The 23,577-nt window shown below is 38.3% G+C and overlaps 1 protein-coding gene across 1 annotated transcript in view; it reads left to right on the plus strand.

Moving 5' to 3' along the window:
• The window catches only part of HSD17B4 (hydroxysteroid 17-beta dehydrogenase 4), a 74,999-nt gene extending 70,031 nt beyond the window's left edge, over positions 1 to 4,968 (plus strand). The window contains exons 23-24 of the mRNA XM_075079969.1: positions 2,641 to 2,768; positions 4,584 to 4,968. Of these exons, the coding sequence (XP_074936070.1) occupies positions 2,641 to 2,768; positions 4,584 to 4,673 (218 nt within the window). The 3' untranslated portion in view covers positions 4,674 to 4,968. The remainder of the gene's footprint in view (positions 1 to 2,640; positions 2,769 to 4,583) is intronic.
• The last annotated feature ends 18,609 nt before the right edge of the window (positions 4,969 to 23,577 follow it).

The raw sequence follows: 23,577 nt of genomic DNA on the forward strand, positions 1-23,577 counted from the left end.
GCAAGTTTTTGGGGTAGTTTTCCATTCTCTGTAAGGAGGGGGAGTTCCTTTCCCTCTTTAAAACACCAACAAATGATATATTTTGGATCACTCATTCTCCAGTGTGATTCACCAGAATTTACCCATTAGGGCTTACATATCAAATTTCAGTATTTCATTTTCTCATGCTAGTTTCTTTGGAGTTTTGGGTGACTTTTTTTTTTGACTGCTTTCATTAGACATGTCATAACTCTTTCATGATAAAGCTTAAAAGAAGGGGTGGGTCAAGTAACTGTAGAAGGTCCTTCACATTTTGGTGAAAAAGACAGTATTTTTTTGTCACAGAGCTCTTCTCTTTTGTGGCTGCTCTGTTCTTTTTTCTCTTTTTATTCCTCAGCAAAAATTGTAGCGCCCTTTAAATAGAATAAAGAGAAATGGAAATGGTATTTTCATATTTTTGGGAAAAGAACATGCTATTAGATTGATCCTCTTTTTTTTTTTTTTTTTTAAGGATTTCTAATAAGTTTTAACTTGAGATGGGTTAAGGATTGGATGTGATTAAATGTAACAGTTTTGCCTACAGTGTCACGATTATGCAATGTTTACAGGCATATCTGTGCTTTGAGAGATTACAATTACAGATGTGGATTGATAAGCGATGCTCTTGAGACTTAGATAGGAAATTGAGAAGGAGAACAGGGATTGTAACAATGTTAAGTATGTACTCTATCCAGATTAAAATCTTGGGAGTTGTTAGAACTTGCCTGAGTCACTACGACTTTTTAATTCTAACTCTTTGCTGTCTAAACTTTACACTGCTGAGACTCATGGATGAGTATTACCAACGAGATCTATCAAAACTGCTTTTCTAGCCAGTGCTTAGAGAAGGAGAAGAGTGTCTGCTGCGTCCTGGGAGATGTTACGTCAAGCTTTCAGCATCTGGGTTCCCTTCTGAAGGGTAGCAACAGCCAAAGTCATTAATGCATGCAAAGTGAAGCACAAGAAGAGAATCATGCTCTTTAGATTTCTGAGGTCCAGAAGTAATTTAAAATAATTAAGAACTACAATCCTAGAAAACCATGTGTGTGTTTTGTGAATTTATATGTGGGGCTTGCTGACCACTGCTTTTTGGCTCAAGGGGAGCTCGCTTTGGCTACATTGGTATGGCTCATAATATTGCTAGCATTTGAGCAGAGGTATATTTTAAAAGCGCATTGACAATTAAGTTTGGTTAACTTAGTCTGAGGAGCCCGTAACCACTGTGAAACTCGCATTCCATGATTCAACAGAATTTTTTGTTTTTTAAATAATAGTCTGTGCCTGCATAACCTGCAGGAGCAATGTTTAAAGGCTTGCTTACAATGTTAGACTGTATGGTAACCATTTTGGATCAAAATAATGTTACACAGCTCCTACCCACAAACACAGAAAGTATAGATTGTTCCTCTGGTGCTCAGTAATTTTTTTTTCTTTCTTATCCTTTTATTGCGTCAAGTTAGTGATGTCCATTAAACCTGCTCCTGACATAATAATTTCCCTTAAAATCAAGTGGATAATAATAATGTCACTTCTCACTGAGCATCATTGTATACTTCATTCCCCTTCTAGTTTTGTTATAACTGGATAAATATTACTTAAAACAGATTTCTGAAAATGAAAGACTTAACTCGGACAAAAGTTATTCCCAGTCTGTATAGTTCATCTTAGCCCTTCAGAAAAATCATTTGGAAAAAAATACACATGACATAGTTTATACAGAAATAAGTATCCCTGGTTAGGCTAGTGTCTTAAAATTTGTCAACTAAGAGAAACCAACTCACAGTATTACCATTGGTCAGGCAGCCATGACTCTGTGATTAGAGATGTCATGTCCTTGCAGGAACATGCCTTTGAATAATATTTTGGTTTGTGCTTGAAAAGCTGTGGGGGGATGAAGAGGAAAAGGTGCAAAGGGAAAGATTGGGAATTTGAAAAGTCTGCCAAATCATTCACAGAGCACATCCTGTCAAAATATTCTGCTAATATTCTTCTAAACAAATGGCACAACATGCGACAGTGTTAGCCCTGTGATAGATTATTTTAGCAGGTCATTTGGTGTGGGAAAAGAACACACTGAAGTTTCAGACACTTTGAGGAATTTTTGGCTTTCCAGAAGAAAAAGACAGATAGTTGGCAAGGCTTTAAATACTCTTTGCGTGAAGCAGAACAGGCTATATTGCCTGTGGGGCAGAACAGGAAAAATGCAGCACCATGTTTGAACACCACCACGTTTGCTTTCTCTGAATATAGGGTGCTGTTTTAAAACATTAGAGCGTAGTTGCTAACTTTAACATTTTTGCAGTAATTGCACTAATTAATATCTTGTGAATCTTAAGTGTTGTTTAAAAATTATTTTTGCCACCTATGCAAGGATTTTCAAATGGCAGTCCTTGCTGTAAAACCCGGCCCCCTTAGTACAGGAATAATTTTTTTCTAAACTAATCTCAATTTCTGTCATTAAAGAAGAAGAACAATTAAAATGCTTTTATTTTCTAAGAGGCTCTTAGCTCAAGATTTATGTTTAGACCAGATGCTTCATAATAATAGATAAGGAGAGTAGTGTTGTTTAGACTGAATTTTATTTTTTTTCTAAATAAAGCTATCTTTGCTGCTTCTTCTCAGCAATTGACCTAAAGAATGGCTCTGGAGCAGTGTATCAAGGACCTGCAAGAAGTTCTGCTGATACCATCTTCATTCTCTCAGACGAGGATTTCATGGATGTGGCACAAAAAAAGATCAACCCCCAAAAGGTAAAACCTGTGCATCACAGACATACTCAGTTACATGGGACATACTATTTACCTTAAATCAAGCTCTGGTTTGTGACTGTTTGCATTCCAAAATCTGCAACAGTGGATGTTTTGACAGTGCAAACCAGAGTCAGCATAAGTCATTATCTTATGCTGAATTAGTCAGAAGATATGATGAGGAATTTATGCCGTCTTTATCATCTTGAGACAAAGATACCTCAAATGACATAAAGCCTGGAAGTACAAAGTTGTTCATTTGTTTCCTGGCACTTCGCAATATATGATTTGCAAGGTGAGGGTTTGTCAGTTTGATCAGGGTGTTTTGACTGGTCATGTTACAGGAAGTGGTATTTGTTGCAGTATTCCAATTTACTGCTACTACTACAGAAGAGAGAAATCTTGGACAATACGTGCATGCAGATCCATTGAAACTGGTCAAAATATACCCATACTAGGTAGTTTTAAAGGGAAAGAAAGATTTAATAGAGGTGTGTGATTTGGGTCTGCACTTTTAGCTTCTTAAAACTACTAATTTTACTGATTAAAATGGCTTGTGTAAAAGTAAATTAAACTGTCTCAAATTTAATATGTCAGCTTACAGATTAAAGCTTGAGCAAATGAAAACTTTAATTAAGCTCATCATATATCAAACAGTTCCTTTTCTTTGATCCTAAGCAGAAGTTGTTGGAGACTTTGATTGTAAAATTGGAGACTAATGATGATGGCAAATGTTTGTTGTAAGTCCTACATACCACATGAGTAAAATCCTTTGAGACCCTTGGTATACAGCAGGCATAAAGCATAAACAAACAAGATGTTGATGTGTAATCTTCAAAATGCTAAAGAACAGCAACTGCAATTCAGGAACGTTATCTGTTCTTAGGCATTAGTTTTTCCTTTGAGTTTCTGTGAAGTTTTTAATCTAAAGAAGCTCAAAGCATCTATTCAAATTCTTTTCTGCTGGCTCTCTCTATTCCTTATTTGAATGTATTTCAAGTTAATGGAACTATGCAAAAGCATGCTGTTTCAGAACTTTCAAAGACCTTTCAAATTGCAAAGCCACAGCGAAGCAAAACTAGTTTTGAAAGAATACTGAACTAGATTGAAACAGGGTATACAGCCCTTTGAAGTAGGGACAATAAAAATGTAATATACCAGCATTTCAGTGAAAATATTGGTTGATCTATGATTCTGCAAATGCAATGAAGTCTTGTTTAGTTCCTGTTTATTTTAATATGCTACGTATAAAGCCAGTGCATTTCTTTGGAGTATGTGTGTATGTATACTGTGCAAATTCTTGTTTGGATTTGTTATGAATTTGAGCGAGTAGCTGACCTTTTCCTTAGGCCTTTAATTTTTGTTAAATGGCCTTTTCAGTACATTTTCTCGATTCATATAAAGTTACATGGGTATCTATAGCATAGGGAGGTGAGGACTGGGAGCTTTATTTTTGTGTCCTGGTGAAGTTTTGCCATCAGTTTCTCTGGAAAAGTTTGTCTTATACCAGGAGTCCTCTGTGCTATACATAGAGGAGAAATGGAGGCCACTGCAGTTGCTTTCTATTTATTTTTTTTTCCCCTGAGTCATAGACTTGGCCCTGCCTGCACTCTAGACAGAAAACTGTGATTCTGAATGCTGTTAAAATCGAACTTGGATGGTTTTCTGTTAATAGCCAATGGGCATTGCACACTGAATGCTTTCTCCTAGCACTAAACAACCACACTTATCCTTGGCTTCTTGTTTGGTTCTGGCAACTCCTAGGATTGTGGGTAAACAGTTGAATACGTTTTTTTTCCCCTCCTCTGCTTTTTGTAGGCATTCTTTTCTGGTAAACTAAAAATGAAGGGGAACATCATGCTGAGCCAGAAATTGGAAATGATCCTGAAAGATTATGCCAAACTCTGAACTGCTTGATGATCTACCACAGCAGTGAAGAATTTCAGAAGATAGGAACTTCATTTAGTTCAGAACCAATGACTGAAATATTTGCAGGCTACTTAACATCAATGTTCTGATTCATTATACTTCTAATATGCAAGCTGTTTTAATTGCTGTAGACAGAATATTATTAAATGAATGTAGAGAATCATACTTTTCTCATTGCACACCTTTAAATAAAATGTATGTAGATCTTAGAGATGCATATATTTCTATATTAATTCTGAAGAAAATTAAACCAATACACCTCTTTGATATCTCCTTTTGTGTGTCTGTCAGTTTTCATTTATATCACCTTTGATAGACTGTCTAATTTCTATGAATATAGCTGGTTTATTATTAAAACTAACATTTTTTGTCTTAAGTTCTCATGATCCCATTAATACAACTGGAAGATGGAAGTCAGTTGCATTTATTTACATCTTGTCATTATGGGTTTTTTTTTTTTTTTACAAGAAAAAACTCTTGAGCTTTAGCTCTGCCCACCTGATTTAGACAGTCATTTTTATATAAGGTACTCTTATAAATTACATAGAAAGTGGAAAGCATTCATTCTTTAGGGGAAGCTTTTTCATCTGAGAGGTATTACACTGCACTAAAGGCTGTCACTGTAGCCAGATTGTTCTTCGTGATTCATTCTTATGAGGGCCAGCATCATGGCAGCAGGGAAAGATATAAGAATGAATTAATTGTTTTGTACCTATGAGCAGAACTGAGATAGCAGGTGTGGCTGTATGTTCTCCTGAAGAAAGTATGCTGTTAATCACTGATTGTCACATGAACACCTGGAAATTTTATTTCATCAATATGACCAATATTTTGTGTGCGTAGTATCTGGTTTTTTCTCATTCAGACTTGTTCTATGTTGATACCTCTTCAAGAATTCAGGCCGTCTAAGGCTTGTCTCCTTAGTCAGAGTGACTGAATCATTTTGCTTTTTCTTAGTTCGATGGTTTAACCCTAGCCAGCAACTCAGCCCCACCCAGATGCTTGCTCACTCCCCCCCCCCCCAGTGGGATCGGGGAGAGAATCAGAAGGGTAAAAGTGAGAAAACTCCTGGGCTGAGATAAAGACAGTTTAAGAGGTAAAGCAAAACCACACAGACACGCAAAGCAAAACAAGGAATTCATTCACTGCTCCCCATGGGCAGGCAGGTGTTCAGCGCCTCCAGGAAAGCAGGGCTCCATCATGTGTAACAGTGACTTGGGAAAACAAACGCCATCCCTCCAAAGGTCCCCCCACTTCCTCCTTCCCCCAGCGTTATATGCTGAGCATGACGTCACATGGTGTGGGATATCGCTTTGGTCAGTTGGGGTCAGCTGTCCCGGCTGTGTCCCCTCCCAGCTTCTCGTGCACCCGGCAGAGCATGGGAAGCTGAAAAGTCCTTGGCTAGTGTAAGCACTTCTTAGTAACAACTAAATCATCTCCACATTATCACCACTGTTTCCAGCACATATCCAAAACATAACCCCATACTGCTCTACCATGAAGAAAATTAACTCTGTCCCAGCCAAAACTAGCACACTTAAGAGGATGGATTCTTTTTTTGTCCCAAAAGTGAGAGGTACATCACCGCCCTTACTGTGTGAGTAGATTAACCATTAAAGAGCCTTTTGGGGCTGAAGACGAGTTTGACAGTTTGAGGATAAATTGTACATGTTGTGATACTGAGTCAAATTGTCCACAAATTTATTTCTTCATAGCTGTACTATCAGCCAATATGAAACTGAAGTATGTCAACAAGTATCTCACATAAATTATATCATGAATAGATGGGAAACAGAATAAGTGTGATGTTCTCTACCTCAAAGATGCCATCCAGTAGAAATGATTGAAGAAAAGTCCAGATGTTTAATTTCTTCATCTGCTTTGTGGCCTGAATAGCCATTATTAATGATTGTGGCATGTTGGTTTCATCTCTACCCTGATGTATTTATCTTCAGAATGTTCTACTTGGCTAATGCTAACTAGTAGCTAAACCCATTATTGTTGAAGATAAGGCCGCTATGCTGAATATGTATCTGAAGTGATTTGGGGGCTTTGATTTTTGTTTTCATCCTAGCATGTGAAAGCCTTCTGTTCATGGTTGCTAGATTTTAAGAGTAGTATTCTCAGAAACAAGCAATAAAACCAATTATCTTTAAGAGAATCCATGCAAGGAAATGTTAGCTAGTTTGGCAGGTCGTCATTTCAGTCTGAATGATTCTCAGCTGCTTTCATCTAGAATCGTGTCATTCTGTTTCGGGGGCTGATGTTTCAAACCTGTCCGTATCTCTTCCATCCGGAGTGGTTTTGGGGAACTTCCTTGTCATCCAGGAGCAACGGTACCAGTATAGTGTTACATCCATTTCCATACAGGAACTAGAGGTGTGCAGTAGCAACACACTGAATTTTTTTTTTTCAGGGTAGCTGTTTCTTTGAATGTTTTTCCTTTGCTAGGAATAAATGCCATTACCTTGGATTGCAAAGCACCACTTGTTTGCCAAACATCTCAAATAGCTCTTTAGTGATATTGCTAAATTCTCTAGCAAATAAAGACGTTTTTATAAGCATCTTAGCAGTAAAATTCTTAACAGTGCATATACTCTATTTAATATAAAGGAGAGCAGGATTGCCTGCTGTTTATTGCAATATGTGCTTTATAGTATTTTGATTAATTCTGTATACACATAAATAAGGTGCTGTCTCGACGTCAGGCTGTAGTAGTTGGAGGTAGGAATTCAGTTGTTTGTCTGGAATAATTGAGTTAGTGCTAAACGTGGTGTGAATTGGTGTGATTTTTAATCATGGCACAGTATTATTTTATTTTATTTCTCTTTTTCCTTCTCCTTACATTCATTGCAGTCTTCCTGCTGGCTGGCAATTATGTCCATCCTCCAAAAAGTAAATTGCAGTTCCACTGACGTATGTCCTCTTGAGTCATTTATGGGTCCTCTAATTAAAGCAGGAGAGCAGTAAAAACGGATGGGGAAAGTTATATAAGCTTTCTGTCTATTAGTATTGGCTTCAGAGAAGCCTGTGCTGAATGTTATGCTTTCTAGTCACTGGAATTGTTCTTAATTAGTTTATTTTAGAGGAGTTCAATACACCTTCCAGCTGTCATCAATAATTACAGATAACAGCTCTTTAAATGTTGACAAGTGCATTCATAATCAGAGAATATTAAAATAAGTAAAATGGGGGAGGAACAGAGGCATAAGAGAGAGGTAAAACTGAGCAACTTCAGACAGAGAAACGTACATGCTGCCTGCTGTCTCCTCTAAGGCTTATTCCCACCTCCCTACAAGCACCACACTCCTACGGGTCATTTGTATTCTAGTCTGTTGGGCTGTGCTACTTGTAAAAACAACTGTCCTTCATCACTCAAGAGTCACCTTGATAAATTAAAATGCTTTTAAAATGGAACAATTTAGTGGTATAACAAGTAAAGTATTCTAAGCTGGATTAAAAAGCATTTTAAAATAGTTTAATGTTCTTTTTTGTTTTAAGTAAGGCTCTTTCCTATAATGCAATATACCCTGATAGAGGTCAGTGTCACTGAAATTATATTTTCCATTACCCACCACAAGCCTTAGGGGCAGAGCAGCATTTGGAAGGTGATGACTTTGTCTTTACATGACATTGCCTCCTTCTAGCGTGAACAAAGATCTGTGTAAGGAAAGTATGAGTCTCATTGCAGTGTTTTCTTTTTGATCATAATCTTTGAAAGGGTGATGGGTGAAAGGAAATACTAATACCTCCCAATTCCTGCAGTGTTTTTTACTTCTACTTCAGTTGGTGCAGATATTTTTCTACTCAGATGAGAATGAGTTCTCCACAATGATTCATCTGCAGTAAGAAATTCTGTCCTTTAGGCCATCACTGTATCTCCAGCAGACTGGCCTAGACAGCATCAGACATCAGCAGATCTAAAGTCAGTTAGGAAAAATACAGTAGACTATGCATATGGTTGCCTGTATATGACTTCTAGATTACCCTCATGAAACAATTCAGACATTTAATCTGTCTAAAAATGAGTTCATTGAACTGGCATGAAAGAATCTTAGATCAGTGGATAGGCTGAGCTCTGTAAGAGGTGGATCTCTGTGTCTCTCACCGAGTGCTATCAAAGTTCCCACAGTCTGCTAAATTGAATCACGTGTTCTAAGGTCTCTTGTTTCAGCAAGTCAGTGTACTGAATTCGTCATCTTTTTTAACCCATACTTCCTCTTTCCCGTTCTCTACCTATGCCCTCTCCCATTTTGCAAGTTCCCTTGTGAGGCATGTCAGAAGGAGCACAAGCATAGATTAGCATAGAAATGTCAGTAGTTCATGAAAACTTGCATTTGGAATGGCAAAGATCAGTCTGTTGTGGCACCAGATTTTGAGTCTGGATCTTACTCAACCCTGAGTCAGGACAGAAATGAAGCTCCAGAAAAGTATTGCAGTTGGGATTCCAGGACTTCTGTGAACTAAGTAAAAAATAGAATAAGCAGACAGAAGTTTGTTTTCTATCCAAGTTTGTGTTTCTATGTGCAGCCCACTGAAAAAAGCATATGTTACTATGAATGCTGAAGAAACAATCACAGTGGACTGCTGAGGTTTGATTGCATCCTCTAGCTTTACCCAAATAATTTCCTGGTCCGGCAGGATAAAGAAGAAAAAGTGTGGTTTTTTTTTTAAAAAAAAAACAAACCACAAAAAAACCCACAGAATGTATTAATTTCATACTAGAGTCTAAGAGTCTACAATCTGGTTAGTGCTTCCAATGTTATTAGGACAGCAAGTTCCCATAGAAAACAGAAATTGAATTGCTGCTTGCATCGATCAGCGTGCCTAAGTTAAATCTCAAAGCACTATACAAGTATTTTTCTCTTACATTGCTTTTTTTGTGTAATGTTCTTTACTCGTACTAGTTTCTCCATTGAGATGAAGCACATGAAACTCATGAAGCTGCCTGACCTTTTCACGAAGCTGCCTGACCCTTCTGTTTTCTGTTCCCCAGTGTTTCTTTTCTGGTCAAAACTGGTCTGTGCTCTGCACAGTTCAGCCTTCTGCGCTGTGAAGCTCAACCTGATTTTTATGAACAATGGGCAATGCAGTTCTGGATATCTGCTGTAACCTTATCAGAGCTGGTAATAGCTATGGTGCTGAGAGCATCGTAATCCTGTTAGAAAACGATGATAAAAGGTAGCAGAGGCAGCAAAGTTTCTGACTGAATGTAATATGTGTGGGTTTTTAGGTGTTTCTTCTTTTATAAAGACAAATTGAGGCCACCTGAGGACTATATCAGGGAAAATATGACCTTCCTAGCTCAAAACATATTTTAAATGAATTTTTGATTATTTGGTTCTTCAGGGGTGTTTTTCACATATGTGACCAAGCACAGCAGGGAAAACTATAAATGTAGAAAAGAAAGGGGGTGGGGGGCGAGCCCCACCTGTCATTTTTCATTTTCTGAGGAAAAAAAGAGATTTTAGATGTGAAATACATTCCTTGTCTGGTCTGTGACCCGCATCAGCGATTCAGTTGGGTTAAGCAAATGCTGGTAATGGTCAACAGTGACAAAGCTCCAGTTTGGCTTTAGGAAGTTCTTCTGATAGATGATCTTATTCACATCTTAAATAAAATCAAATGTCTGATCCCCTGCGATCATTCAAAGTTAGTGTGGGGTTTTTGGGGGTTTTGTTCGTTGTTTTTTTTTTTTAAGAGAAATGTGTTTATCTGCATGACTTTTGCAACTTCAAGTTTGGTGATTAATTCCAGGCCACTTAATGAGTCTGCAGTTTCAGTAGTTTTCTTGGCCAGCCTAATATCTGAGGCCAATGTTGTTTATTATCAAAACACCTTATTTTAAAAGGAAATGCCAATTTATGGTCAGAATGTCATGCTTTTATTTACTTTTTCACTATTCCAAAAGGACTGGTGAAACTGCTCTTCAGTGGTCAAGTGCTCTGTTAAACAAGTGCCTGCTTCATGGTGTGAGATCATATGATGGCCTCTTGCTGTTCCCTAGCAGAACTGTGATTAGTGAAAGAATTTCCATGGTTATTTATGGGGGTTCCTGTAAACATTGTAGCCAGTCTTACTAAGCTAGGCTTTGAAAGTCTCCAGCACACAGGTATTTGGGGGGACTTTCTAATGAAGGTCAAGGAGACCTAAGATAAAAAACCCTTTTTTTTCTTTTTTCCAGTGGCTTAGACACCAGAGGCTGTAATGTATTTGATACTTAATAGGTCTCATAAAACAGAGCTATCAGGTAGCTCAGAAGATTGTAATAAAATATATGCATAAGTGTGTTTCAACTCTTTAGAGCTGTTTGCAAAGCTCCACCTGTAAACGTGTTGCTGTAGCCAGTTAGTAATTTTTTAAAAATGCCTTTGTAATGTCAGAAGTCTTTAAGGAGCTTTCATCGTTACTGAGATTTTGTAGGTAGGGGAAAAATTACATAAAACATTGTTTTCTTGGGCTGATAAAATACTATCTGTAAGTAGACCAAAATTGAGACATTAACCCATACCAAACTGGGGAGAGCAGTACTCTGATGCAGTTTGCTCTTACCAAACAATTCACCCTCAGAAGAGGCCAAAAACTAAAGCAGTGGTGGGGTCTTGGATTTTGAAACCCTGCTGGGTGGTAGGTGCAGGGCCTGTTCTTTACATATAAATTTAACCATCATGAAAGCAGTCTGGCTGTAAACATCTTTACTATTCTCTGTACTACAAGAGTTTTAACATGTATATTTAATGGAGCACTCTGTCACTGTGTTGCTAGTGATTGACAGAGACAACAACCAAAAGATGTGCTAAATTATGTCTTTTTCACTTATTTTTAAGTAATTCCTGAAGGAACCAGGCTGTACTTTAACAGTGTAGTCACTGGTTTGGTTGCCTTAGAGTCATTTTATGGAGCGCAAATAAAAGCAGACCACAAAAGATCATAATGACTCTGATGAATCTGCACACGTCTGCTAATGGACTGAGGAAACGTTTCTCTTAAAACCAGCTGTGTGGTTCCTGGCCTCTTGGTCCTGCTCCATGAGAAGACATTGTGCAGGCAGTACTTTTCACATGCATGCTTGGGAGCGGAGAGCCTGATTCCAGCCAGAATGGAATGTAACCCTGGATACTGAAATTATAGATTTAATAAAGGTTCTGGAAATTACCATTTCCCTCACAGTATGTCTCAACCAACTCCTCAGTGAGTGATCTGCAGGTAGTAATTACTTGTGTCTCTCCCTCCCACCAGAGATAATGACGTACCATATTTGTTATTAGCACCCCTTTATGCTCTGGTAGTGCCAGTCACATTCTGTTTCAAGTACTCTAATTATCATGGTTGTATTAACTCAGAATAATTATTCATATTCTGCATTTAGCTGGAAATTACTTCTGGTTCATACATGAAGAAGCAAAATGTGTTTGGACGCATTTCTGGCCTTTACTACAGATATTGGCTGGCTAATGCGAGGTTTCTAGTAAACTTAGCTGTTAAATTCTCATTAATTTCCTATTTCTATCTCTTCACACTCATTTGTTTCAACTTGTGGAATTATTGCACTATTTTGCTCTTTTATGTGCTTTTTCACAAGGAATAGTTGTCCTGTGTTACATGCAACAAATCTTATTGTTAGGGAAAAGTCATCTATGAATTTTAGCAATTCTGACTGCATTTTGCAGCAAACCTTAGAACATGCCTTTTATAAAAATTGAAAGCTTTGATGGGGAAAAAAAGAGATGTTTTCCATACACTGTGTCAACATAGTTGTTTCACTAGTCCCTTCTGTTCTTGGCTATGAATTGATATTTGGAGCCCATGCTGTGTTTTCAGATGTGCTGTGTATGCATTCCAGCCTCTTTGGTTTTACTGTCAGTAACAGTGTTTTCCTGAGAGCAGCTTTGTTATGCCTCTGTTTCCTGCCTGTAATCAGTGATTTTAGCAGACATAGATGTTTTTCTGTTTAGATTCTTCTTTATAACGATAGTTTGAAACTTCTAATGCTTCTTGCTTGGATTTTTAGCTTTTATTAGTTTTTTTTTAAGGTTATTTTGGAGCAAGGCAAACATGTCAAGTAGCTGAAGTCACCATGGCAGTACAAACTGCATTTTGAGAAACACCAATCTAAAACTTCTCAGTTGAGAAATAATTCTCTAAGGTAATTCCTATTTAGTGAAAACCTGCGGTACAGGATGGGCATGGATGTTATCAGTAATTAATAAATGGAGTGCTATAAATAATGCTTGGTTTGCTCATCACAAACACTGTATCATCACTCTCTAAGCAACAACGCACCTTTAAACAATCTATTATTTCTCTTTTTTGTGGTCATGAAGGAGTATGCAAATGTATATACGCAGTTTGAAATTCTGATTTGATTAATAAGCATTGTTATGTAGACTGGAATTAATTAAACACTACATTAACTTTGTGCGCACCCTGCATCTTGAAACTGCTGATTCCTCCTTTGACTCTTATCATATGAAGAAGTGGCATTCAAATATATACAAAGAATCCTGATAATCTCAGGTGGCAATCTCCAGTTTAGGCTGCCGGTTAAAACCTGTACTATTTCATCTGTTCAGTGATCTGGGAGCTCCTCTGGGCATATGAGACAAGGGGAGGGAGCTGGCAAGAAGGAGGGTGTGCTCTTCCAAACCAGCGTGGAATTTTAGTTGTTACTGACACAGACCTATTGTCTGTGGGAAATCAAGTGCCTCTGCTGTGGTCCTGCCACAGGTTAATGGTGTATGGAAAGCAACAAATACATTGCTTAAACTTCTGAGATCCCTGTAGTAAAAACCACCACAAAGGTATTCTAAGATACAGGTTTTTCAGATGAACATAACATCTTAATGCTGCCTTCTGTGTAACCACTTGCTTACATTTAAAGGAAGATGGAAAATATGTTGCTTGTCCAGAAATGTTATGTCTTGTGCAATTTGAATATCAATATTGTTTTCATGGTATTCTTTATGGCCAGATAATGAAAAAAAGTGTTTGATAAAACCAAAATTACAGGCACATTACTACCTGTCATTATTCACCAAAAACCTGTTACATGAAGGCAACGTTCTGTAATCCAAAATGAGGGAAAAGCCAGGAACTCCAGGTAGCCTGTCTACTTAGCACAGCAAGTAGTTAAGCACAGTAGGACTGGACAGCAGTATAAACCATTAATATAGATGGAGTGTTTTAGCAATATTATTTAGCTATAAGGATAATAGAAGTTTTAAAGGGTCATCAAATCTTGTGTTTCTCTATGTACTCTATTATGAACGTAATTGCTTTCATTGATTGCTAGTACTGTTACAAAATAAGTGGAGTGATGCTAATCAATCATTTCAGAGAACCAGAAGAATAGTCTCTGATAATAAGTTCCTTGAAAATTTTTCTTTAATTAAAAATCCAGCCAGGGAGGAGGGAGAATGCGATCATCCTCAGTGCTGTAGAGTGTATCTTACAGGTTCGTAGGTAAGTATTTTCTCCATTCTGGCAACGCAGTCAGAAGGAATGGTTTCCTTGGGAGGCTCAAATATCAGTATGTTTCTCCATTACTTCTATATGTGATTATGCTAAATTTCACTTTCATTCAAACACAGCACAAAAAAAGTAAAAATAAAAAAAGTTGCAGATGAATACCTTTTAACTTGAGGTAATTAAACCTACAATATTAGTTATTTTTCTAGGCTAACGTTACTACTGGTTAAAACAGTTACTTTGCATCGTAGATTTTCTACAGTATTTGTTTTCAGAAGACACTAAAAAGGAGTGGTGTCCAGGTTTTCGTGGTGGATTTCTTTTAAAACCTCTTGCATGGGAATTCTGGTCTTGATTTAGTACTGATTCCTTCCTTGGAGAGTAAGTACTTGCCCAGTGCCTACCTTTCTGCTGGTATTGTTTATGTAGCCTCCATTTTAATAACTTTTAAACTCATCAGAATAATGGACAAATTTGGCACATGGAAGCTACTTGACTTGCTCATGGCCACGTAACAGATGTGTAGAGCGGGTTCTTTAAGTTTCCAAAGTCCCACTGTACTGTGCAAACAACTGGGAGTTTGTTTTCTGTTTCCATTTCCCATTTTCTCAAGGGAGCCACAGTCTACAGACACCCAAACCAGAACTGTGTAAGAATTCCACTCTTTTATAAGTCTGAGGGTATGTAATAACTTCTATTAAACTGGGTCTAGAACATCTGAAAATATCTGGAAAACTTGGGCTGGAATTCTTTCTAATAATGAAAAAAATAAACTTTGGTTCCCATGCTGTGTTTCTTCATTCGTTACTCTGATCTTCTTTGTTGCATTAATAATACTCTCTTAAATATTTAAAATATTTCCCCAATATGCTGATGACAGTCCCCTGCATGAATATCTCTTTAAAGTCATGCATAGACATCTGTCACAGAAGAACTGATTTAAAAAAGAATCTTCAGCGGAATGAGTGAAATCTGAGGGAATGTGTTATTAATCATTAATAACATGAATACATTAAATCTCCTCGAAGAGCTAAAATGAAAATTCCCTTGTTAGGCACGAATATAGTGTTTATTTAGCAAAGGCAAAGATGATAACTACATTGTTGGAAAGACTAATTTGTTAACAATTCTAAAGTAATTTAAATGATAGATCAATTTGCAAAAATCTACATGTATTAGTCAAGATGACTGGTTTGTCTTGGTGCTAAAGTGCCCCAGGATTTCTTCCTGCTGCATGTATAATTGTTGGATTCTCCTTCTCAAGTGGTATCATAGGTACCATGCGTAGGCGATAATGACAACTTGTTCCGTTTGTCAGTTTCTCACTGAAGCAGCCATTGATTATTATTTTCTTCCTGCATTTTACAGATTAATCCAGGATGTTAAAATGGTGCACTGAGATGTGCACTTTGTGCAAATTTGATCTGGGTCTTGGCAAGTCCCCCTGCATATCAGCAGGAAATTCAACATTTCTCACTGTTCCACAGACTAGTGAACAGTAATAGTGCACTGCCACCATCTGCATTCACATGAGGCAAATAAAATTTAGGAGATATGATCGAACTTGAGCTGACACCTTGCTGAGCTCAGAAAAATTCTCTCTTAGATCTTGGTAAAATTTGAAGAGCCTCAGCTCACGTGCTTTGTGAGTTAGAGGGAAGATTTTTATTGTTATAGTGTCTTTTGTAAGGTCTGTGGCTCTTCTGTCTTCTTAGGGCATCCTATTTTGTCTATTTAAGATTCAGTGCCCGTATGAGAGAAATCTGCTGATAACCAGTCTTTAATTTTATTGCAGTAAACTGAGTGAGGTAGAAGCTGCATTGGGGAATGAGTAATCTTGCCCTGAAAATGAACAAACATGCAACCTTATGCTTTTCCAAATATCCTCTGTTAATAGCAACTTTCCTTTCTGTTGCAGAATTGTGAAAGTCTTACTAAAGACATACTGTATCAAATCCCACAGTTTCTTAATCTCCAGAATGGGACTGGGTTTTCCTTTCTATCTCAGAACTGGGAGAACTTGAGACATGCCTGTTATTCCTAGAGTGAACACTGCAAATCCTGTGATCGGTTGCTTTGCCTGTCCTGAGGAAGCTATCCCACTAAGCTCTGAAGGTATCTTACCAACATTTACTACTGTCCTTTTGAAGTGATATTTATTCTTTCTGATAAGGGATATAAGCATGCACTTTTCTGACCTGCTGAGGTTTTTCTAGAGCAAAATCTAGGTTGGTAATTCTCAGATTTATGAAGCTGCAAGTAACCTTTTAAATAATTACTTTTCTTATTGATGTATCCTGATAGAAGTCTCCTCTCATCATGATAAAAGCCAAGGGTTGAGAAATATGTTGATGACTTTCAAGTCATTGAAAGTTCATGGCTACCAAGAGTCTGTAGTGAGCCAGCACTTTAAGGAAAGAGAAATCCAAATTTGGATCAAATTAGGAAACGCCCAAAATAAGCTAGAAGACGATATAGCAATATGAGCTGTCATGAGATGGTGTTTAGTTGCCAGGTGCAGCCACATCATATTGGTTCTATCTGTACAGTGCTGTTCTTCTAATATGACAAGTATTAATATTCCCTGACTCCAGTAACATCCATTTAATTGACTTATGTATTGAGCAAATGGAAACAATCAAGTTAAAACTGTTGTGTGGCTTTGTGGTAACAATATCTGTGCTATTATCATTCTCTGTTTTGCTGTAATCACATTTACTAAAGGCACTACGGTCCCCATAGCTAACCATATTAGAGTGTAGAGAAATGGATATATTTTGCCATCTTTGATTCAAAGTGATATATAGAACAGTACTTTTAACTGTTAAATTACCTGAATCACTATTGCTTGAAAGAAAAGCTGCTTATCTGAAGGAGTAAGAAACCGTGAAAATTATATGCTCTGTTTTAATGCCCTTCCCCTTCATATTTGAAATACTTCTATTAGGGAATTGTATTTTTCATCTGAAATATTACTGAACCAGCACTGTGGCTGGTCATGATGAACAGTTCTCTACTGGACAAGGTCAGATGTGTTTGATTGTGCGTCACAGACTGGGTGATATGATTAAAATATACCTGTCTGAGCTCCTGACAACTAAGGTAAAATCTTCTGCTTTTCGTTTTGGAGAATGGGTACGATTCATCACTGCTGTGAAAATTCAGGCAGCCTTGAAGAAGACCTTAAAGTATTTAGATGATAGGCATATTTTTATTGCAGTATTGTGCATGCTTTTCTACTCTTGTCATTTCAATACTTATGTGTAATAGAACTTCTATATTCAATGCAGGAATTTTTTAAAACATTAGGTCATACAAAATTATAATCTTCATGAATGAATTATTTCCAAATGCAAAGAGATATTTCCAGTGTCTCTGCACCAGTTTGGGTAAAATTTGGAAGCCATTTGAAATGTTTTTTTGCCATACTGATCTGGATTATGAATTAATTTTTAGTGACTCTTTTTCAGCATTTTATTAATGTGTTTTCATTCTTTATATGAACAAAAGCATAGACTCATAGAATGTTTTAGGTTGGAAAAGACCTCTAAGATCATCACGTCCAACCATTAACCTAGCACTGCCCAGTCCAACACTAAAAACCATGTCCCTAAGCACCATGTATACATGTCTTTTAAATACATCCAGGGATGGTGACTCAACCACTTCCCTGGGCAGCCTGTTCCAATGTCTGACCATTCTTTCAGTGAAGTCATTTTTCCCGATATCTAGTCTAAGCCTCCCCTGATGCAGCTTGAAGCCATTTCCTCTCATCCTGTCACTAGTGACCTGGGAGAAGAGACCAACACCCACCTCGCTACAACCTCCTTTCAGGCAGCTGTAGAGAGCGATAAGGTCTCCCCTCAGCCTCCTCTTCTCCAGGCTAAACAACCCCAGCTCCCTCAGCCGCTCCTCATAAGACTTGTTCTCTAGACCCTTCACCAGCTTTGTTGCCCTTCTCTGGATACGCACCAGCACCTCAGTGTCCTTGTAGTGAGGGGCCCAAAACTGAACACAGTACTCGAGGTGCGGCCTCACCAGTGCCGAGTACAGGGGCACGATCACCTCCCTGCTCCTGCTGGCCACACTATTCCTGATATAGGCATATGGACATATTGATCTTCTTACTGTCTGTGTTAAAATTAATTAATGTTTTTAAATGCTATTGCAAGTTAGAAGATCCCAAGTTTGTAAGTCAACAAAGAGAAACTAAGTCTGTGGTTCTCATTAGCGATCTTTATTTCCTCCTCGTTATGTTTTCTGGATGTGGAAAATTGTAACTGAAATAATCTCGGAGCTGATCTAAGAAAATGTTTCTTACACACATCCATATGATCTCAACAGCGAAGTGAAATTCTGTGAATTGACTGAAAGGCAAAATAACCCCTCAGTGCTAGCCTAGTGCATACTGACAGCTGTGTGCAATGAAGTCTGATATCCAATAGCAATTGCAAGCGGTTTGTGGTGGTCTTTCTTTTCAAGGCACTCATTTCAGGATCTAGCGCAAACTTCCTCTGTTTTAAGATTCTCTTTCAAATTGTCTCTGTACATACAGAATTTATTTGTGCCTACCCTTTTTTCTTACTGTCCTCCTTATCTGCATTTCCTGCAAGTCTCAACTTGGTAGCTGGGTATGTACAACCAGTCTTTTGAATAGCTTTCATGTGTCAACTACTCTGGTCCTTTAAATTTGAGGACACATCTCTGCCTGTAAAATGTATTGCTCTCTCACGCTGATTTCTGTGTCACCGCACTGCCAGGGAGTTTGGTCGTTCCTATTTACTTCAAAGATGACTCAGATAACAAAGATGAATTATCTCAGGCTCGCTTAGCTGACTAGATAGGAGGAAACTGTGGAATTTGAGTTAGGGAATTTGTAGAAAATCTCTTGACATTTTAAAGCTATTTGATACTGGGAGGGAGCCTTAGTAAGATTGGGGTTGGCTGCCCCAGACATCCTTATGTCTTTTAGTATCTTTCATTTGGAGCAACCTCTTCTGCATTTTCTGTTTGAACTACTAGGCTTGTGGGAAGACTGCATTCAGTTTCAGTGGGTGAAGCTCTGCAGTCTTCAGAGCTGCCTGGCAGAGGGGCTTCCAGGGGCCTCCAGGGGCTTCCAGGGACTTCAGAGCGGCACAAGGGGGCTGGTGGGAAGCAGAGCTCAGAGCGGGCCATGCAGCTCGTGCTGGTGCTCCTGCAAGCACCAGCGGCAGCTTGGTTGGTTAAAGCTAACCTGGTGCCTTTTGCCAGGCTGCAGTCGCAACACTGGCTTTGGTGGAAGCTTGTCCTGAAAACATGAAAAAACTTTTCTGTGTGGAGATGATGAGATTTACATGAATTAGCTGCATGGTTTGGCTCTGCTGTTCTGCTTGACTGGAAACTGCAGTTTCATCCGTTCAGCGTTAATGCATGTGAGTCTGAGATACTACCCGTGTATCTATGAACTAACACAAGGCTTTAACCTGATAACTGTGCTAAGCTTCCTACTTGCTACTTGGAGGACAGAATGGTCAACGTGGCACCTGACAGTCAGGCATTTGTTCAGAGACCTGGAAATGGGAAGAATGGGTTGTTTTTCATTATGCTAATTTTATTATAATATTTTAACTGTCTGGTTTTGTTATTAACGATTTTCTTGACATTAACCATTAAGGAGGAAGCCTTTGGTAGGACTATTGTACTGGATCAAATTCCCTACCTTCATTCTGCTGACCAGATGAACGTAAAGATCTCTTCTGGTCTTCTGATCTTTAAACAATGGACATCAAAATACTGCTTCTTAAAGAGCAGTAGGTGTAAAATATTCCAGCAACACTGCTGCTAAGTCATACAAACCTTGAGCAGTGGTTAACCATGGCGTCACACTCTGGAAAATGTTGGTATAATTGTCAAAACATTTGGGGTATGCCCAACAGACATAATGACTAGCTCACGTTGTGAAGGTTGCCTCTTGAATATTGCTCGGATTAATGCAGTTCAGTGACAAGTGTGTTGGCAATTTGTTTTCTCTGAATTAAAGAAGCAATAGCATGTTGAGTTCAATATAATTGTATGTTGGAGGTAACGAATAATAACAAATAGCATGTATTACTGTTGCTTTGTTGTAAACCTGGACAATGTCTTTTGATTTAGAAACAATGAGAAGTATTTAATGTAACACTGGCAATAATACACAGCATATTTTCCAGTTGTTAATTGGTATGCATTGTTGGCAAACTGACTGCACTATACTTCTATACTTGCTCAGATAGCCAAAGAGCAAACTGACTAAGTAGAATCTTAATTTATAGGCATACTGCTGCCCTGAGAATGAACACTGCTCAAAAACCTTGGCCCCTTCCATTTTAGTGAGGGAGAGTAGAGAGCTGACAGCTGCAGCTAGTGCCATCCCATCTCCTCGTTAGGACTTCCAGCTCTCTCTGCTTGCTTTTCCTGGATATGTTTGCTACCTATGCCTATGTGATCTCACCTTACTTCCAGATTAGTCCAGCTAAACCTCATGACTAAGTACAAGGTGTGGTTATAGTATTAGGGCCCCTGTTGCTTTTGGTCTCAGGCTTGCGATGCAGAGACGTCTGAACATCCCTGCATATAGCGACAGCTACCCATGCCCAGGGATTGTGTGAAACCCAGCATAACCCCAAATAAGTGAAATTAATGGCATCTCCTGTTCCATGCTGGAATTTTTGGTATGGTTGTTTGCTTTCTCTTTCTGCCCTCCAAACTGGTTTTCTCCAAAAATATCTCTTTTTGTTTATTTGGGGGCAGCAGTTGTGGGTACTTTACAGCATAGACCTTTGCTCCTGAGGTCTAGTGAACATAAACATTGTTTAGAATAATTAATGAAAATTCAAGGCTTGTGAATTAGCTGCATTTATTTGAGTAGTCCTGTGCAACTGTTAACCTCATCAAATTAAGCATAGCCTTATGTAGCGGTTCTGTCAATGGTATATATAGAACAATATAAATAGTTTCTGAGGAAGGAAGTGAGAAGAATTAAATCATTTATCCAGTATATTTGACTGAGTTAAATGCATTTATGCAGGGACTGTAATTTATATATCTATCCTGTGCCTACCACAATGAGCTTGTGCTTTTTGACAGCGTGTTAACAGAAGTTAAGCACAGGTTCTTGATTATAAAGGGTCTGTAAAAGCACGTAGACTGATACAGACATTTTACTGCTCTGGCTGTCAAAAACACTAAAGAATTACCCAGACTTTGGTAATTGTTTACAAGGCAAAAAGCACATGTTGAGCAATTGAAGGTTTCAAAACACTTTAAAAAGGAATTTGGTGTGATATGTAGGATAAACTAGGATTTAAGTGGTGCTGGGTAATGTGCATTGCTCAAAACCAACTTAAATGCTTGGGAAAAATTTCTGCTGGGATCCTTTGCATTTCTTAAAAATTTGGCTCTTACAAGAGGCTAGGCAGTTTTTATAGTTGTAGTTTTCTCTAGATTTTTTTCTTAAATGAATAGTACCTCAGTAGTCAATGCTTTATATACAATGAGAAAGACTTAATGTCTAGTGACAGGAAAATTATGCAGTTACTGTGACCTATCAGTGGCGGAAAGTGTGCGTGCAGCCTGCACAGTCTGTGTTTCACTTTATTCACAGCAGAGATGGTGGCGCTAGTTCAGTTTTATGCCAAATCTCACTCAGTTTATCCAACTGACAGAATGTTTCAGCCTGGAAGAAGGATCTGAGTGCAGAGCCTGATACCTGATGCTTTCCTGATCCAGCACTTTACGTTTTCTGGTATTTGGAATGATTCATACAAGGTTCAGATAATGTAGCTTCTGCAAAAGCTTGGGGTTAAACACCTTTGTCTGAGCACTCTTACACTGTTACGGAGGCTGTAGAAGTCATTCCGCAGTGGATGGTAACCAGGCCAGCTGCTACAGTCACCGCTGTCTCCAGTTGCACAGCTGCTGCAGGTGAAAGCCATTCTTGGTTTTGCTGCCTTTTCATTACTTGCCCTCTAAAATACTTGTGGATGGTTAGGATTGACCTCATATACAAATACAGTCATCCTAAATCCCTGTCTTACCTCGGAGCATTGGAACATACAGTCATCATTTCCTTTGCAAGCCAACAAAGCAACAGAACATGAGAAGGGCTGTTTCACCATCTCTGTCATAACAGCCACAGCCAGCAGTCATCTGCTTTGTTTGTCTCTAAACTCAGCATCAGAAAACAATATGGCAGAAAAGGAGTTGGATATAGTAGGCCATTAAACAAATATTAGCCAACGAGGTGATGCTTCTGTGAAAAGGTGACTAGGCACCTGGGATGGGTAAGCAGGACTGATACGGCAATGCACAGCTATCTTATCTTGACCCCTGTAAGGCCTCAGTAGGGGTGGTGTGTAAGTTTGTGCTCATTGTAGGATTATTGATAGCTGTGACATAAAATTTTTTAACACCTCTTTTCACTCAGAATGGACAGCATTTTATTGGAAAGCTTAGCAAAGTTATTATATATTAAACAATATTTGCAGCAGGTGCATTAGTGGTAAAATATTGCTTTGAGGACAAAATGGGATTCGTAGAGATTACTTTTAACATTGACACATTGCCTGAAGGCCAATAGCAATGAGTACATTTAGGGGGGAGGGGTTTTTTCTTGTCGGGGTTGGTTTTTTTTAACCTCTATATTCTTCTTGTTCATGTCTTCTGCTTTTCTCTCTTGCCGAACCATTTTTTCTTCTCAGTTTTCTCTTACTCCCTCCAGCCTGGATAGTGGTACAGTATTGTTCCCTGTATGCATCTGTTGAAAAGCTAGCAGGTTTACTTTTCTGAATGCACCTGGTTACCAGTTGTGAGGGAATAAGCACCACTAGTACTTACCTAAGCAGTACACTGTTGACGTCCATAATCATATTTCAGATTTTTTTCCTTCTGTCACCCTTGCAAAAAGTCCCTGCAAATGTTTTATTGGGTGCACTTAAGGAAGATGATGGCACTGAGTAGTATCTGCACTTTCTGTTAAAATATTCTGTTTTCAGTGGTATGTCTGTGACAGCAGAAAATATCAGCATGGAAAGCTTTCTTTTAATATAGGTCCAGCTGTAAATTTTCAAGGGTAAATCTGTGTTCCTTTACAACCGTTGCAGATAACCCTATTACGCTCTTTCAGGTTTTTTCCCTTCATGCTTTAGTGATTCATGAGAGATTACATAAGAGGAGATTTTTTTATCTACAGTAAAATGTAAATGTAATCAATTCTGATTGAAGAGTCTTTTAAGTTGGCTTTCTTCTGAATCCTGGGCAACTCCAGTTCTTGCAGCAGGATACTGTTCTCCCTGCTGATCTGAAAAATATGCAAGGTAGCTGGACTGTTACCATGGATATTATTTCTTTTGGAGGGGAGAGAACAGTGAAAGGACACAGATCATCTACTCTTAAATCT

This window comes from Phalacrocorax aristotelis, chromosome Z, assembly GCF_949628215.1.
Source record: "Phalacrocorax aristotelis chromosome Z, bGulAri2.1, whole genome shotgun sequence".
Taxonomy (NCBI): domain Eukaryota; kingdom Metazoa; phylum Chordata; class Aves; order Suliformes; family Phalacrocoracidae; genus Phalacrocorax; species Phalacrocorax aristotelis.